Raw genomic sequence first — 17,831 nt, forward strand, 5'->3', positions numbered from 1 at the left:
AATGTATTCATCATACACACACGCACACATACCCTTATGATGAAACACAACTGTAGAAACTAGGATGTGCATTGAATATGATCTGGGTTATGTTTATCATCAAAGTTTATAAACTTTTCATATACACCAACAACAACTGCAACTATGTATGTCCTTTGTAGGTATCTAGTACTTATGTATGTATAGCGTCGGGTTCTTTGTGCAAGTGCATTTATTTGTAAATGACTCCCTGTGGTGTGTAGTGGTGTATACACAAGTGTGTTTTTTTCTTGTATACCTTGATAATCTTGTTTAAAATTATGACTGTCATCCTAGACTAATGACTAAACAGTACCAATGATTAGAAGTACGTATAGAATAATGTCGATAGGTGTGTATTCTATAGTGTAGTTTATAGTATAGTCTATAGTCTAGTCTATAGTCTAGTCTATAGTCTAGTCTATAGTCTAGTCTATAGTCTAGTCTATAGTCTAGTCTATAGTCTAGTCTTAGTCTAGTCTATAGTCTAGTCTATAGTCTAGTCTAGAGTATAGTCTATAGTCTAGTCTATAGTCTAGTCTATAGTCTAGTCTATAGTCTAGTCTATAGTCTAGTCTATAGTCTAGTCTATAGTCTAGTCTATAGTCTAGTCTATAGTCTAGCTATAGTCTAGTCTAGTCTAGTATAGTATCAGTCTAGTCTATAGTCTAGTCTATAGTCTAGTCTATAGTCTAGTCTATAGTCTAGTCTATAGTCTAGTTCTAGTCTATGTCTATTAGTCTAGTCTAATAGTCTAGTCTATAGTCTAGTCTATAGTCTAGTCTATAGTCTAGTCTATAGTCTAGTCTATAGTCTAGTCTATAGTCTAGTCTATAGTCTAGTCTATAGTCTAGTCTAGTCTAGTCTATAGTCTTATAGTCTATAGTCTAGTCTATAGTCTAGTCTATAGTCTAGTCTATAGTCTAGTCTATAGTCTAGTCTATAGTCTAGTCTATAGTCTAGTCTATAGTCTAGTCTATAGTCTAGTCTATAGTCTAGTCTATAGTCTAGTCTATAGTCTAGTCTATAGTCTAGTCTATAGTCTAGTCTATAGTCTAGTCTATAGTCTAGTCTATAGTCTAGTCTATAGTCTAGTCTGTAGTCTAGTTCTATAGTCTAGTCTATAGTCTAGTCTATAGTCTAGTCTATAGTCTAGTCTATAGTCTAGTCTATAGTCTAGTCTATAGTCTAGTCTATAGTCTAGTCTATAGTCTAGTCTATAGTCTAGTCTATAGTCTAGTCTATAGTCTAGTCTATAGTCTAGTCTATAGTCTAGTCCATTGTCTAGTCTGTAGTCTAGTCTATAGTCTAGTCTATAGTCTAGTCTATAGTCTAGTCTATAGTCTAGTCTATAGTCTAGTCTATAGTCTAGTCTATAGTCTAGTCTATAGTCTAGTCCTATAGTCTAGTCTATAGTCTAGTCTATAGTCTAGTCTATAGTCTAGTCTATAGTCTAGTCTATAGTCTAGTCTATAGTCTAGTCTATAGTCTAGTCTATAGTCTAGTCTATAGTCTAGTCTATAGTCTAGTCTATAGTCTAGTCTATAGTCTAGTCTATAGTCTAGTCTATAGTCTAGTCTATAGTCTAGTCTATAGTCTAGTCTATAGTCTAGTCTATAGTCTAGTCTATAGTCTAGTCTATAGTCTAGTCTATAGTCTAGTCTATAGTCTAGTCTATAGTCTAGTCTATAGTCTAGTCTATAGTCTAGTCTATAGTCTAGTCTATAGTCTAGTCTATAGTCTAGTCTATAGTCTAGTCTATAGTCTAGTCTAGTCTATAGTCTAATCTATAGTCTAGTCTATAGTCTAGTCTATAGTCTAGTCTATAGTCTAGTCTATAGTCTAGTCTATAGTCTATATCGATAACTGTACCATTTTATAGACTGCGCTATTCTATAGACGATAACTGTATTTTTCTATAGTTTGTTATTGATCGCTAACTTGGCGATTCTATAGACAAATTTTCAATCTTTTGTCGACTTCAGATTGAAGCTCTTTCTTTGGCCCATTTCCAGTAACTAGTTAGATATTGTCGGAAATTGAGAAATTCAAGGAACCTTTTTATAAGATTGTGGGGTTATATCTTTCTATAAGTAAATGTGTCGTTCTTCTCGACTTGTAGTCTTGTCTGCCAAAATGTTAGTTGTCATCAAACATTACTATTTTTTCACTCTTGCTCATCTGATAGCATGTTTATGCAAGTCTTGTTTACACTTATACATATGTTCATACATACATGTGTGTGTGTGTGTGTGTAAATACATTTATGTGTGTAAGTTTGCTTGTAAATATGTTTTAACATGTTTTTAATGCATGTTGATATCAGGGTTGCAATTTGGCATACATTTTGTGGCCTAGTTTTCTGTCTTTTATTTGTATATGAAATATGGCTACAAAGTTTCTTTTATACTGATTTATTAAAAAACTATTGCTAACTGCCTGCCTGTTCCTTACCCCGCCCACACTCTTTTTGTTAAGGTATTTTTAAGCCTCCCTTTCGGTCTATCTGTCTGTCTGACGGTTTCTTTCTTTCTTTGCCTAAAATTATGCTGTTGACAATACGGTGTTTTTTATGGCAGTTTCTGGTTCTGGGTTTTTATTCTCTGGTTGTGTATAGTTTTTTTCTTTTACTTTCTGTTTGGTATCATTATAAGGATAATAATTTGGGTCATTTGAAAATTTTATGAAAAAGAAATGAAATTTTTTTTAATGATTTTAAAAGTTAAACATTAAAAAAACACAAGTATTATGAAGAAATTTTTTGTTGATAAAATTGTTAATTGGTAGATTAAAGTATTAAAAAATGCTCATTATATAATCTTTATTAAAAAAAAATTTAAAATCTTATGTATTTTTTAAATTAAGCAACTTAAGAATTTATTTTTAAACAAACACCTTAAGTAAAGGTGTAGCAGAGGTGCTGGTGTATTTTGGCAAACAAATTTTTTTTCTATTTGTTATTTTGCAAAAATTTTATTTTAATTTTTAAATTTACAAAATGTTTATTCATTCACTAGCATTATCATCAACATGAGCCAGCCAACAGCGTGTCATTTTGTTAGTAGTGAATAGAGAGAAAAAAAAAACATTAACTGTCAACTTGCCAAATGGTTAAAACCAAAATTTGATTTGATATTAACGCCTTTAAATATTTGTTAGACATTTTCTATTAAATTTTCTATTTAAGTTTAAGAAACCAGTACCAGTAGCTGCAAAAATAAAATTAAAAATGTAAAACTAACCAAATCTAGTAGTCAAAGCAGTTGTCAAAACCACCGCCTCAAAGTTGTTAACACTAGTGACTATTGTCTAACAATTAAGAAGTTTAAAAGAGTTAAATCTTTTGATAATCATGAAAATATACTAGATCTTATTGAATGATTTTACATGAACCAAATTTATACCTCCTCTCGCTTCTCTCTAGGGCCAAATTTGAATGATGTTGATAGCTGATCATTTCCTTTGGAATATAAAAGTTTTAAGTCTTTTATATTTCTTAAATTTTCTTGTCATCACAATGTCTTTTATTAAATACCTCGGACTTTGGCATGTGTGTGAGTGTTTAAATAAAATTTAAAATTTTATTATTTATTTTTTCAGTAACATTTGCATTTTGTTGTATTTCATCATATAAATCAAATTGTAAATATTGTAATTTGCCAATATTTTGCATATTTTTATGCATATTTTTTGCATTAACACACAAAACACACACATGTCTAAAAGAACACTTATACTTCTATTCCAAGTCGGGCAGTTCTGAGAAGACTGTTCTCTAGACAGTAGATTGAAAGAAATACTTTCCAAGATAAAAAATTCGAATGACTACCCTTTAGATTACTTAGAGTTACTAAAGTGACAATTGACTACATGTCCGATTACCTAGGAAGCATAAAGTAATCAATTCAAACCTATTTTAAAGTGTACAAAAATACACTACCATTAGAAAAGAGAAAACTGTAAAAATTGAATCTGACTACACTTTAGATTACTAAGGGACAATGATGTGGCCACTAAATTCTAAATAATCAATAGTCCCTTATACATAACAAATCCATTAAAATCCTTTAAATTAAAAAGAGCTTAAATTGGATTTATTTTATTGAAAGTGAATCTAACTTCAAAAACTACCGGTTACTTTTTATTTTCCATAAATATTCGCATAACATTATCACACATACTTTAAATACTTAAGCTCATGTTGACGCTACAAAAAAAATGCAACTAAAAATACATGTGTATATGAGTATTTACTTGCTGCATACTCTTTTATAATATGAACTATAGTTGTTTTTGTGTTTAACAGTTTAAATTATGGTTTGGGCATGCATTCGCTATTTAAGCATGAATGGCATCATGGTCAAATCAATAAACTCAAAAAAAAAAAAAAAAAAAAAAAAAAACAAAAAAAATCCATTGCAGTTTCTTTTCACAAATAGTCTGAGCGAATGACATAGAAAAATATTCAAGCAGTAAAAGTATTTTTGGTTACAGTGTAACGAAATTATTTGACTGGATACCAAAGTTTCACCGCGAATTAAAATTACTCTGAAAATTCAAAATTTCATTGCAATTTCAAAATTCAAACTTGACTAAAAATCAAATTTTACGATGAATTAAAAATTTCACCAAAAATTTCCAATTTGACGTGGAATTGAACTAGAACTGAACTAGAAGTGAACTAGAAGTGAACTAGAAATGAACTAGAAGTGAAATAGAAGTGAACTAGAAGTGAACTACAACTGAACTAGAACTGAACTAGAACTGAACTAGAACTGAACTAGAACTGAACTAGAACTGAACTAGAACTGAACTAGAACTGAACTAGAACTGAACTAGAACTGAACTAGAACTGAACTAGAACTGAACTAGAACTGAACTAGAACTTGAACTAGAACTGAACTAGTGAACTGAAACTAGAACTGAACTAGAAGTCTGAACTAGAACTGAAAGCTAGAACTGACCTAGAACTGAAAACTAGAACTGAACTAGGAACTGAATCTAGAACGAACTAGAACTGAAACTAGAACTGAAACTAGAACTGAACTAGAACTGAACATAAAATCGTAACTAGGAACTGAACTGGAACGGAATTGAACTAGGAAACTGAACTAGAACTTGAACTAGAACTGAACTGGAACTAGAAGTGAACTAGAACTGAAACTAAACTGAACTAGAAATTGAACTAGAACTTGAAACTAGAAGCTGAACTAGAACGTGAACTTAGAAGTGAACTTAGAAAAACCCTGAACTAGAACTGAAACTAGAACTGAACTAAGTGAACTAGAAGAACTAGAAGCTGAACTGAAAAGCTGAACTAGAACTGAACTAGAACTGTGAAACTAGAAAGCTGAACTAGAAGCTGACACTACAACTGAACTAGAAAGTGAACTAGAAGCTGAACTAGAAATGAAACTAGAACGTGAAATAGAACGTGAACTAGAAGTGAACTACCAACTGAAACTAGAACTGAAACTAGAACTGACTAGAACTGACGAAACTGAACTAGAAGAACTGAACTAGAACTGAACTAGAACTGAACTAGAACTGAACTAGAACTGAACTAGAACTGAACTAGAACTGAACTAGAACTGAACTAGAACTGAACTAGAACTGAACTAGAACTGAACTAGAACTGAACTAGAACTGAACTAGAACTGAAGTAGAACTGAACTAGAACTGAACTAGAACTGAACTAGAACTGAACTAGAACTGAACTAGAACTGAACTAGAACTGAACTAGAACTGAACTAGAACTGAACTAGAACTGAACTAGAACTGAACTGAACTGAACTAGAACTGAACTAGAACTGACTGAACTAGAATGAACTAGAACTGAACTAGAACTGAACTAGAACTGAACTAGAATAACTAGAATGAACTAGAAGTGAACTGAACTGAACTAGAACTGAACTAGAACTGAACTAGAACTGAACTAGAACTGAACTAGAACTGAACTAGAACTGAACTAGAACTGAACTAGAACTGAACTAGAACTGAACTAGAACTGCAAGAACTGAACTAGAACTGAACTAGAACTGACTAGAACTGAACTAAGAACTGAACTAGAACTAGAACTAGAAACTAGAAGTGAACTAGAACTGAACTAGAACTGAACTAGAACTGAACTAGAACTGACTAGAACTGAACTAGAACTGAACTAGAACTGAACTAAGAACTGAACTAGAACTTAACTAGACTGAACTGAAACTGAACTAGAACGTGAACTAGAACTGAACTAGACTGAACTAGTAACTGACTAGACTGAACTAGAACTGAACTAGAACTGAACTAGAACTGAACTAGAACTGAACTAGAACTGAACTAGAACTGAACTAGAACTGAACTAGAACTGAACTAGAACTGAACTAGAAACTGAACTAGAACTGAACTAGAACTGAACTAGAACTGAACTAGAACTGAACTAGAACTGACTAGAACTGAACTAGAACTGAACTAGAACTGAACTAGAACTGAACTAGAACTGAACTAGAACTGAACTAGAACTGAACTAGAACTGAACTAGAACTGAACTAGAACTGAACTAGAACTGAACTAGAACTGAACTAGAACTGAACTAGAACTGAACTAGAACTGAACTAGAACTGAACTAGAACTGAACTAGAACTGAACTAGAACTGAACTAGAACTGAACTAGAACTGAACTAGAACTGAACTAGAACTGAACTAGAACTGAACTAGAACTGAACTAGAACTGAACTAGAACTGAACTAGAACTGAACTAGAACTGAACTAGAACTGAACTAGAACTGAACTAGAACTGAACTAGAACTGAACTAGAACTGAACTAGAACTGAACTAGAACTGAACTAGAACTGACTAGAACTGAACTAGAACTGAACTAGAACTGAACTAGAACTGAACTAGAACTGAACTAGAACTGAACTAGAACTGAACTAGAACTGAACTAGAACTGAACTAGAACTGAACTAGAACTGAACTAGAACTGAACTAGAACTGAACTAGAACTGAACTAGAACTGAACTAGAACTGAACTAGAACTGAACTAGAACTGAACTAGAACTGAACTAGAACTGAACTAGAACCGAACTAGAACTGAACTAGAACTAGATCCGGGCTAAAAATTCAAAATTTCTGCGAAAATCAAATATTTTTATAAAATTGTTCGTTCTTCAGTGCGTATGAAATATATTTTTTATTAATTTGGTCCTTATTAATCATACGCATCATTGTAAATAATTTGACTAGTTTTTTTGCTTATTAAACGAATTCTGAACTGAATACCTTTTCTTCTGAATTCTGAAGAAAAAGGTTTTGAGTTGAGGTTTAAAAATTTACCATTAAGTTACATTTTCTGAAGAAATATTTTACCGTTCTGTTACACTGTGCATATTTTTGACACGTCTTTTTTGGCAGTTTTTAAATGACAATTTTTTTTATACTGCCTGCTGCTGCTGCTCATGGCGATGATGACAACATTTTGCTGGTTATTCGCCATGATATTTATAATGCAAAAAAATAAAAACTGCAAACAAATATTTAATGCGCCCAATTGACATGCCTCATAAATAATTTGCCAATAAGACGAGTTTCATATACATATGTGTGTGTGTGTTAATATTCATTTAGACCTGCCGGGTAGTAAATCCCCTCCCTCAATATTATATCTGTTAGTTTGAAATAAAATTTCAGTGACAGGTCTATTATTTTGCTTAACTTACAATGTGTGTCCCAAATCTTTGAAAACTAATAGATTTACATAAACGTTGTTGTGTTACGAATTTATCAGGCACATCACCGTAATACAAAGTTCATTTCGAAAATACGTATGTGACTTATTTCTCTACTCTTATATATGACCATAATTTAGTACCTCTACTACTAAATTTTAGCAGTTTACTATGCATTTTCAAAAAAATTTTCGCAATCATCATTTGGTATTCTAGACATGAACAGCTGTTAAGTACTAAATACCATGATAAATTGCCGTTAAATGTTTTAACCAAAAATAGACAATTGCATTTACTTTAACATGTGCATTCGTTTTGCATTTTGAGTTGTTGCTAGTACTACATGATTTAAACATAGTTCCATGAGTTTATTTCCTATTTTGTGGTTACAATTGTAATTTATTTGTTGAAATAAATTTTAAAACTTTTTGGGAAAGTGTGTTTTTTATACTTAATTTAGAGCAACAAATTTTAAATTTATAGTTTAATTAAAAAATACTTTAGTTTTAAATTAACAAAAACTTTAATTTAGCTGAGGATTTAAAGTCTACTATATTAACTTTCATTTGACATACTTTTTGTGAAAAAACATTAAAAGTTGTTTAAATTATAAAGAATTTAGTAAAACATTACAAATTAATATTACTCATACGCACCCTTGAACAAATTTTTTAATATTTCAATATCTTATAAAATATACAGCATACAGGTTTGAAATATGGATCTTATATTCGCAATCATATTTGGCTACTTTAAACCTTAACATTTCTTAACAACTCCCTTTCCCCTTAAAGCAAATTTAATGCGAAATATTCTCTACAAAACATTTTAAAGCTAAATCTAAATAAATTTCCTTATATTTGCCAGCATATACTTATTCTTAAAAAAATTTAGATTATTTTTTTTAAATATCTTGCAATTCCCTAAGTTGAATGACTGACAAACTGACTGTCAGGCATATGTAATAAATTCACCTTAAGTCATTGCATTTCTTAAGTAACCCAACGACCAGACATATTAAATCAAATTAATCACCGGGTTTTAAGTAATTGTTTCTTGTTGCACTCCTTTTCCTTACATTTTCTTAATTCCTTAACCACTCTTTGTCCATTTAATTTCTGGGCCTCTGTAAAGTGTGATGTGATTTTTATGTGTAATGCGAGAGAGAAAAAATGTCGTGTAAAAACTTTAAAACAAAATTCACAAAAAGCCATTAATTATCTAGTCAAAATATAGCGAAATGTACTCGAAGTACATTTGGATTTTTCTAGTAGTGAGTATTTTTTTTCACTGTTTCTTCAACGAAATTCCTTGTTTGACTAGAAAACAAACACATAAATTATGGTTTTGTTGTTCTTAAGTGGAAGTCACTATTTTGTAATGTGAGTGACAAATTATTGTGGTAAGGGTGACTATTCTGATGGTTGTTGTTTTTTTTATTGCAAAGTACATATTTGTCCTGCTTATAACTGCATTTTGCTTATTACTTCAGTTTTAGTTCTGGTTCAGTTCTAGTTCAGTTCTAGTAACAGTTCTAGTTCAGTTCTAGTTCAGTTCTAGTTCAGTTCTAGTTCAGTTCTAGTTCAGTTCTAGTTCAGTTCTAGTTCAGTTCTTCATAGTTCAGTTCTAGTTCAGTTCTAGTTCAGTTCTAGTTCAGTTCTAGTTCAGTTCTAGTTCAGTTCTAGTTCAGTTCTAGTTCAGTTCTAGTTCAGTTCTAGTTCAGTTCTAGTTCAGTTCTAGTTCAGTTCTAGTTCAGTTCTAGTTCAGTAGTTCTAGTGTCTAGTTCAGTTCTAGTTCAGTTCTAGTTTTAGTTATAGTTCGTTCTGGTTTCAGTCTAGTTCATTTCTAGTTCAGTTCTGGTTCAGTTCTAGTTCAGTTATAGTTCAGTTCTAGTTCAGTCTAGTTCAGTTCTAGTTCAGTTCTAGTTCAGTTCTAGTTCAGTTCTAGTTCAGTTCTAGTTCAGTTCTAGTTCAGTTCTAGTTCAGTTCTAGTTCTATTCTAGTTCAGTTCTAGTTCAGTTCTAGTTCAGTTATAGTTCAGTCTAGTTCTGTTCTAGTTCTGTTCTAGTTATGTTATAGTTCGTTCTCGTACAGTTCTCATTATGTTCTAGTTGAGTTCTAGTTCGAGTTTATTCTACTTAGAATCCTCCAATAATAGTAAAATAATATAATAAACCGCTTTAAAAGTTTCCTTTATTAGTTAATATTTTCTGTTAGAAAATTATTAACGATTATACAATATTTGCATAATGTGAGCGTACTTCAGGCATCAATAGGTTGTTTTAATTTGCACTGTAAAAGACAAACAATGAAGACTTTCTTTTTTTTTACTTTTTATTTATTTTGACTGATTGCTGATTTGATGGCTAACTGTAGGTGCAAAGGCAGTAGTAGCAGTAAGTAATATTTAAAAATTTTCATAGTTTCGCTTTTATAAAAATTTTAAATAATGTTTCTTATGCTCACAATTTTCTTTTAAGGTCAGATTCTGAATTTTTTAAATAGGAAAGTCGAGTTAGTTCTTAAATTGCTAACATCTATACGTATAATTTTGACTTTATTAATTTTTTTTTTGTTAACATTTAAAAAAGTTCCGCAATGGCCAAATTTTCTTAAACAAAAGTCATTGTCTGGAGATGTTTTTTACTACCAAATAAAAAATATTTTATTATGTGGGTTGTTTACAAAAACTACAATTACATTTTTTTTTTGTTAATCATTAAACAATATTTATTTTATAGAGTAGAAATAAACGTATATTTAATAGAATTTTTTTGTTTATAATTAAAATTTATTTTGCAAAAAAAAATTTAATTCAAAAGTTGTCTGTCTGTTTGTCTATACAATCGTCTGGCCTGAATGACCAGATGGTTTTTTAATTTTTCATTTTAGTTTAAACATTTCAAAGTCTTGTGGGATTTGTGCAGAGAAAAAAAGCGAAAATCAAATTAATAATAAATAAACAAATGAAGTTGATTGACTTTTAAAATGACAGGTTCTAAACGTATAATTTATGGAGATAAATCTTTTTTTTGCACATGTTGATTTTAGTTTTATTTCACGCTTTCCACACGAAAAACGTGCCAGCAAATGTTTAATAATTGTTTGAAATTTATTTGAAAAATTAATTGGAAATTTATTTTTAGTGCAAATGATATAATGAAGTGTTACCAGATTATTTATAATAACAAAAAAAATATTGATTTAATTTAATGAATATTATTAATAATTTTATTAAAAATCCTACAAATCATGTTTTTTAATTGAATAATTCTTAACATATCATAATTTTTCTCTATAATTTTTCCTCAAAATATATATACTTTTTTTTTGTAATTTTCCCCTTTTAGTTTTTGGCCATTACAATAATTTTATTCGCATCTCGTTTGCTTTTACTCTCTATAATTAAAAATACACAAGACAGCAATAATTCTTGTGTCACATAATAAATTAACACAATAAATTTACATTTGAAATAACAACTAAAATTGGCAAAAACAACAAAAGCCGAAAAAAACATAAAAATAAAAGGAAAACGCAGTTCTGTTTTCACATTTGGCAGGCGGCAGTTTTTCCGCCAACAAAAAAGAAAAAAGTCCACAAATAGACAGACGGACGGAGTGGTATATACAAACAAAACAGTCTTCTCTAATTCAACAAACTAACATACAAATAGGAAAATATAAAATATTTAAATAGAAAATAACAACAAAAATAATGTTGCCATTTTATTATACTATATGTGTGGTGTTGCCCCACTACGAAAAAAAAAATTAAAACACGCACTAAATTACTTTCTCTGGCAGCCTAAAATCAAAAACCAACCAACCGGCTTGTTATTGTTTGTATGAAAAAGAGAGAGAGAAATCTGAGAAATTTCTTATTTTGTTAATAAATTTTATTCCTTAATTTTAGTTGTTTTAAGTAATTTTCTTCCTCTTTGCTGTAAACAACAATTATTGTCCTGTTAGTTCTTTTCTCACTGTCGTTGTTGTTATGTTCATTGTTGCTGCTGTATATGTTGTTGTTTCCTATAGTTTTAAAAAGTTTATATGATTTTTGCTGGGTTTAATTCATTATTTTTTTGTTTTTTTGTTGTTGTTGTGTTGCTTTTTGTAGCCTGGCGACACAATTGAAGCGTCAAAATGGCGACGACAATATGTCGCCAATTTAGGCGATAGTTTTATGGTTGCTAATGGCAAGATGTGTTGATGATAATGCGTGTGTGTATGAGCAACGTACCAACACACATCTACTTAATATAAAGAGGGTCGTAAATAACTAAATTTAAGGGAAATTTTTATTAGTTATTTAATTTAAAAATAAGAATTTAAAGAAAATTATGGACAATTTTTCTGAAGTTCTAGTTCAGTTCCAGTTCAGTTCTAGTTCAGTTCTAGTTCAGTTCTAGTTCAGTTCTAGTTCAGTTCTAGTTCAGTTCTAGTTAAGTTCTAGTTCAGTTCTAGTTCAGTTCTATTTCAGTTCTAGTTCAGTTCTAGTTCAGTTCTAGTTCAGTTCTAGTTCAGTTCTAGTTCAGTTCTAGTTCAGTTCTAGTTCAGTTCTAGTTCAGTTCTAGTTCAGTTCTAGTTCAGTTCTAGTTCAGTTCTAGTTCAGTTCTAGTTCAGTTCTAGTTCAGTTCTAGTTCAGTTCTAGTTCAGTTCTAGTTCAGTTCTAGTTCAGTTCTAGTTCAGTTCTAGTTCAGTTCTAGTTCAGTTCTATCTGTTCTAGTTCTAGTTCTGTTCTAGTTCTGTTCTAGTTCTGTTCTAGTTCTGTTCTAGTTCTGTTCTAGTTCTGTTCTAGTTCTGTTCTAGTTCTGTTCTAGTTCTGTTCTAGTTCTGTTCTAGTTCTGTTCTACTTCTGTTCTAGTTCTGTTCTAGTTCTGTTAGTGTTTGTTCTAGTTCTGTTCTAGTTCTGTTCTAGTTCTGTTCTAGTTCTGTTCTGTTCTAGTTCTGTTCTGTTCTAGTTCTGTTCTAGTTCTGTTCTAGTTCTGTTCTAGTTTGTTCTAGTTCTGTTCTAGTTCTGTTCTAGTTCTGTTCTAGTTCTGTTCTAGTTTCTGTTCTAGTTCTGTTCTAGTTCTGTTCTAGTTCTGTTCTAGTTCTGTTCTAGTTCTGTTCTAGTTCTGTTCTAGTTCTGTTCTAGTTCTGTTCTAGTTCTGTTCTAGTTCTGTTCTAGTTCTGTTCTAGTTCTGTTCTAGTTCTGTTCTAGTTCTGTTCTAGTTCTGTTCTAGTTCTGTTCTAGTTCTGTTCTAGTTTCTATTCTAGTTCTGTTCTAGTTCTGTTCTAGTTCTGTTCTAGTTCTGTTCTAGTTCTGTTCTAGTTCTGTTCTAGTTCTGTTTCTAGTTTCTGTTCTAGTTCTGTTTCTAGTTCTGTTCTAGTTCTGTTTCTAGTTCTGTTCTAGTTCTGTTCTAGTTCTGTTCTAGGTCTGTTCTAGTCTGTTCTAGTTTCTGTTCTAGTTCTGTTCTAGTTCTGTCTAGTTCTGTTCTAGTTGTTCTGTTCTGTTCTAGTTCTGTTCTAGTTCTGTTCTAGTTCTGTTCTAGTTCTGTTCTAGTTCTGTTCTAGTTCTGTTCTATTCTGTTCTAGTTCGTTCTAGTTCTGTTCTAGTTCTGTTCTAGTTCGTGCTAGTTCTGTTCTAGTTCTAGTTCGTCTGTTCTAGTTCTGTTCTAGTTCTGTTCTAGTTCTGTTCTAGTTATGTTCTAGTTCTGTTCTAGTTCTAGTTCTGTTCTAGTCTAGTTCTGTTCTAGTTCTGTTCTAGTTCTGTTCTAGTTCTGTTCTAGTTCTGTTCTAGTTCTGTTCTAGTTCTGTTCTAGTTCTGTTCTAGTTCTTAGTTCTGTTCTGTTCCAGTTTCTTTCTAATTCATTGCTAGTTTAGTGCTATTTTAGTTCTAGTTCAGTTCTGTTCTACTTCTGTTATTATCCTATTCTAGTTCATTTCTAGTTTAGTTCTAAAAGTAGTAAATTTATCAATAAATTTCTTATATAAGAGCAACTAAAGTTATGAAATTTTTAGTGCAAGTAACTTATTTTCTTGCAATTTCCTTTTTTCCCCCTAAGGAAAGTGAAATCAACCCAAATTGTCCAACTTTTTCGAAGAAAAGAAAAAAGTAAACATTAAAATCCTTACGTCTGACAATAAAACAACTGTAAGAAAAACTTTGTAGCTTAAAATCTCGCGTAAAACAAACTAAAGAAATCAGAAAAAACACAAGATGAACAAGAAATTTTCAAAGAATTTAATGAAAATTAATGGCTGCCTGCCTTGCCACATAAATCTTTGTTTAAGTGCAACGCGAGCACAATAATAAGGAACAGCAACAAAAACATAATGTTAAGATATGCCACATACATACATAGTGAGGAAAATTCGTGAGACAAAAATTGGAAACTTTAAAAGAATTTTTCTTTTAGATTTAAGACTTTTGGGGAAAAGGTAGATTTTAAAGGATTGGTACTTTGTTACTATAAGTTTTGTTATGATAATTGTATAGATTATGTAGAACTTTAAAAGATTTCTTTACTTTAGATTTATTTTGAAAAATTTTAAAATATTAATGTTGTTAAAATATTTAAATTTACGTTTTTTTCTTTCTTTCATTGCAGGTATGTACTTGGGTTTCCGATCTAATTATATAATTGTTTTGTAAGTTTTATAATAGTATGAAAAATTTTATAGATTATGAAAAATTTTATAGATTTTATAACAATAAATATTATTTTAGGGCTAAATCCTCAACTTAAATATATTTTAATAAAAATTTAGAATTTAAGTTTTTTTATAAACCACAAACTGATGCAAAACTTGTTTTAAAAATCCAATGGGACTTCAAATATGCTGCTAAGTTTAAATATTCTATATGCAAATCATTTTTAAAAGCCAAAATACTCTCTCTCTGTTGTATTCGAAAATAAAAATTCAAATCGTTGATGTGATGTGACAGTGTTGTTGACAGTCGTGTTGATATTTGGAAGAAAAAAAGAAATAAAAAGTAACACAAACACCAGGGATTTCATGCTGATAACTATAAAATTTTGCCACTTCTTACTACATATGATATCTTAAAAAAAAGAAACTTCTTTTACTTCAAATGGAGTATAATGATGAAATTATCAACTTAACTATTAAATATTTCTTTTTTTTTTCGTTTTTTTCATATGACAAAAGCAAAAGAAATGGATAAAATCTAAAGTAAATAACATTTTTTCTTAAGAAATTCCTACAAAAACTCCCTCTAACAAAATGAGAGAGTGCAGGACCATAAGCCAAATAGCAATAGTAGAGACAACTGTCAGTCACGAAAATCGCCAAAGTCAGTCATTCAGTTAGCTTAACTTGTATAGAAAACTTTTTTGTTCTCTAAATCCTGGTAATGTGAAACCCCCTTACATAACAAGAAGAACAGCTGAGTCCAGCCTTATTTGTTGATTATTTGCACAACTAAAACTGACAGACACTGGCTGTCAGTTAAGTTGATGTGATGTATAAAAAAAAAAATTCATTCATTCTACTCCTCTATTCATTGTGAAAAACGACTGACAGTCATATAGCAATCGGGTGGGATGCTGGTTGCCTTGGCTGGTCTATTGGGTTGTTTATTTATTTGTCCATTCAACCATTATGTTTTGCTACTTCCCATCAATTCATCCATTCATATATCTCTTTATCCTTCGTCCCTAGAATTGAATTGAAATAATAAAAATATTTTGTATGAGAACCAAAACGACGATGAATAGCAAGAAAATCAATAAAATCATATCATGTAATCTTGATAGCAAAAAGTATAAAATAAAAGGAAGACAAAAAAGGACGAAAAGCAAACAGCAAAACATAAGGAAAGGGATTTCATTGGCGTCTTTCATAAGTCTGGAAATGAATGGCAGCTATAAAGGAGAAAAACATTCCAAATTTAAAGGAAAATAAAATTCCTGTAATATGATCGATTTAAAAGTATTAAGTCAATAACTTGTGACCTATTTAGGGCCGAGATAAAGTATAAAGTATTAAGTATAAAGTATAAAGTATAAAGTATAAAGTATAAAGTATAAAGTATAAAGTATAAAGTATAAAGTATAAAGTATAAAGTATAAAGTATAAAGTATAAAGTATAAAGTATAAAGTATAAAGTATAAGTATAAAGTATAAGTATAAAGTATAAAGTATATAAGTATAAAGTATAAAGTATAAAGTATAAAGTATAAAGTATAAAGTATAAAGTATAAAGTATAAAGTATAAAGTATAAAGTATAAAGTATAAAGTATAAAGTATAAAGTATAAAGTATAAAGTATAAAGTATAAAGTACAAGTATAAAGTATAAAGTACAAAGTATAAAGTATAAAGTATAAAGTATAAAGTACAAAGTATAAAGTATAAAGTATAAAGTATAAAGTATAAAGAATAAAGTATAACGTATAAAGTATAAAGTATAAAGTATAAAGTATAAAGTATAAAGTACAAAGTATAAAGTATAAGTTATAAAGTGTAAAGTATAAAGTTATAAAACTTTTCAGTAAAAATTAATAAAAAAATAAAAAATATTTTTTAACCAAAAATTAATTTTTATTTGTTTTAAAAATTCGAAATATTTATCACATTTTTACAAAAATTTCCACTTTAAACCGATTTATGTTTTAAAATCGATTTCATGTAGATAAACGATGTTCTGTTAATATATAATTTTTCTTGTAAAAAGTCAAGTTTCTATTGAGGAAAACGGTTACTATGGTCGTAAAGAGTCTTAATTGGAAATTGCATATAAATAAATTTAATTAAATAACAAAATGAAAATTTTTAAATCGCATGCAGTTCCTTAATCAGGGAACATTTCGAATTTCTATCACAAATTGCTTTGTATTTAACAAAACTCCGAAATTCAACGTTTCATTAAAGACTAACTAAAAATTTGTTAAAACTTTTGAATTTGCAAAAAAAAAACACCTAATTCATCAAATTAAATTAAGTTTCTAAAATATTCCTACAAAAAATTTAAATCATCAATGAACTAATTCCTTTGCTCTAAAACTGAAACTAAAACTTGCAAACAAACGGCAGTGGCATTAAGAAACGAAACAAAAAATAAAGTAAAAATAAAATACAAGTTGAAAATCACCCTTGAGACAAAAAGACTCGTTAAGAACTGACTTGGAAAAAAAAGTTTGCAAGTTTTTCTTCTTTTTGTTGATGATTATTTGTTGCTGTTTTTGTAATTTCGCTAGAAATTACAAACAAACATACAAAAAAGTTTTGTAAAGAAAATTAAAAAAAAAAAAACACACAAAAACTTTTCTTTAAACGAGTCAGAGAACACAGGATGGAAAATATAACCGGCAGTTATACACATACTAACGCACCTACACACACACATACACATTTAGTATATATAACGACAGCATCAGGATCAGAAACAGAAACAGGATGTAACCAACGAAGCAACAACTAATACAAGAAAATGGAAAAATACCAAGAATATTTTCAAAGAAATAAAGTTTTTTTCTTCTATTTTTGCTTGAAGTGAACATTATAAAAAAAACAACAACAAAATCAACAGACACATACAAAATTCTAATAAAAAAAAAGAAGCAGACAAACTCTAAACGGAAAGGGAAGCACCGCACACATACATGCACACAAATCAACTTAAAGCAGAAGAACGACGTAAAGAAAAAAATAAAAATCGAATTTCATTCAAAAACTTTTTTTATGTTGCTGTAGGTTGTGGTTGTGGCTGTGATGGTGGCTGCAACCTAAATTCGTTAACAGACACATACAAGTTTTATGGGTGGTTTTTCTTAACAGCAACAACAACAACTACAGTAACAACAATAATAAATTCGACATCGACAAAAGAGCGAAAAAAAAACAACCAACAACCCAATTTACTTTTAACGGGGTGTTGTTCAAAACTTTTTTCATATTTTTTTCTTTCTTTATTTCATTGCTCTAATGTTGGCTCTAATCATTATTCCAAAATAAATAAATGAAAACTTGAAGAGACAAGAGGAGCAAAGAGTACCGGAAATTACCACGAGTCTGTGTCGAAAAGACAGAGTATGAAAAGGAAGTTAAACTTTATAAGAGCACCAAACTCATGTAGAGGTTTTTTGTGTATTG

General features: G+C 30.0%; 1 protein-coding gene across 1 annotated transcript in view; it reads left to right on the forward strand.

The window, feature by feature from the left end:
- Positions 1-15,553, forward strand: part of LOC119609876 (ski oncogene-like) — a 120,991-nt gene extending 105,438 nt beyond the window's left edge. The window contains exon 3 of the mRNA XM_037964885.1: positions 14,325-15,553. Within this exon, the coding sequence (XP_037820813.1) occupies positions 14,325-14,357 (33 nt within the window). The 3' untranslated portion in view covers positions 14,358-15,553. The remainder of the gene's footprint in view (positions 1-14,324) is intronic.
- Positions 15,554-17,831: the final 2,278 nt, after the last annotated feature.

Source organism: Lucilia sericata, unplaced genomic scaffold (genome assembly GCF_015586225.1).
Source record: "Lucilia sericata isolate MDLA Ls3-8-SP2 unplaced genomic scaffold, ASM1558622v1 Contig001079F_arrow, whole genome shotgun sequence".
NCBI lineage: Eukaryota > Metazoa > Arthropoda > Insecta > Diptera > Calliphoridae > Lucilia > Lucilia sericata.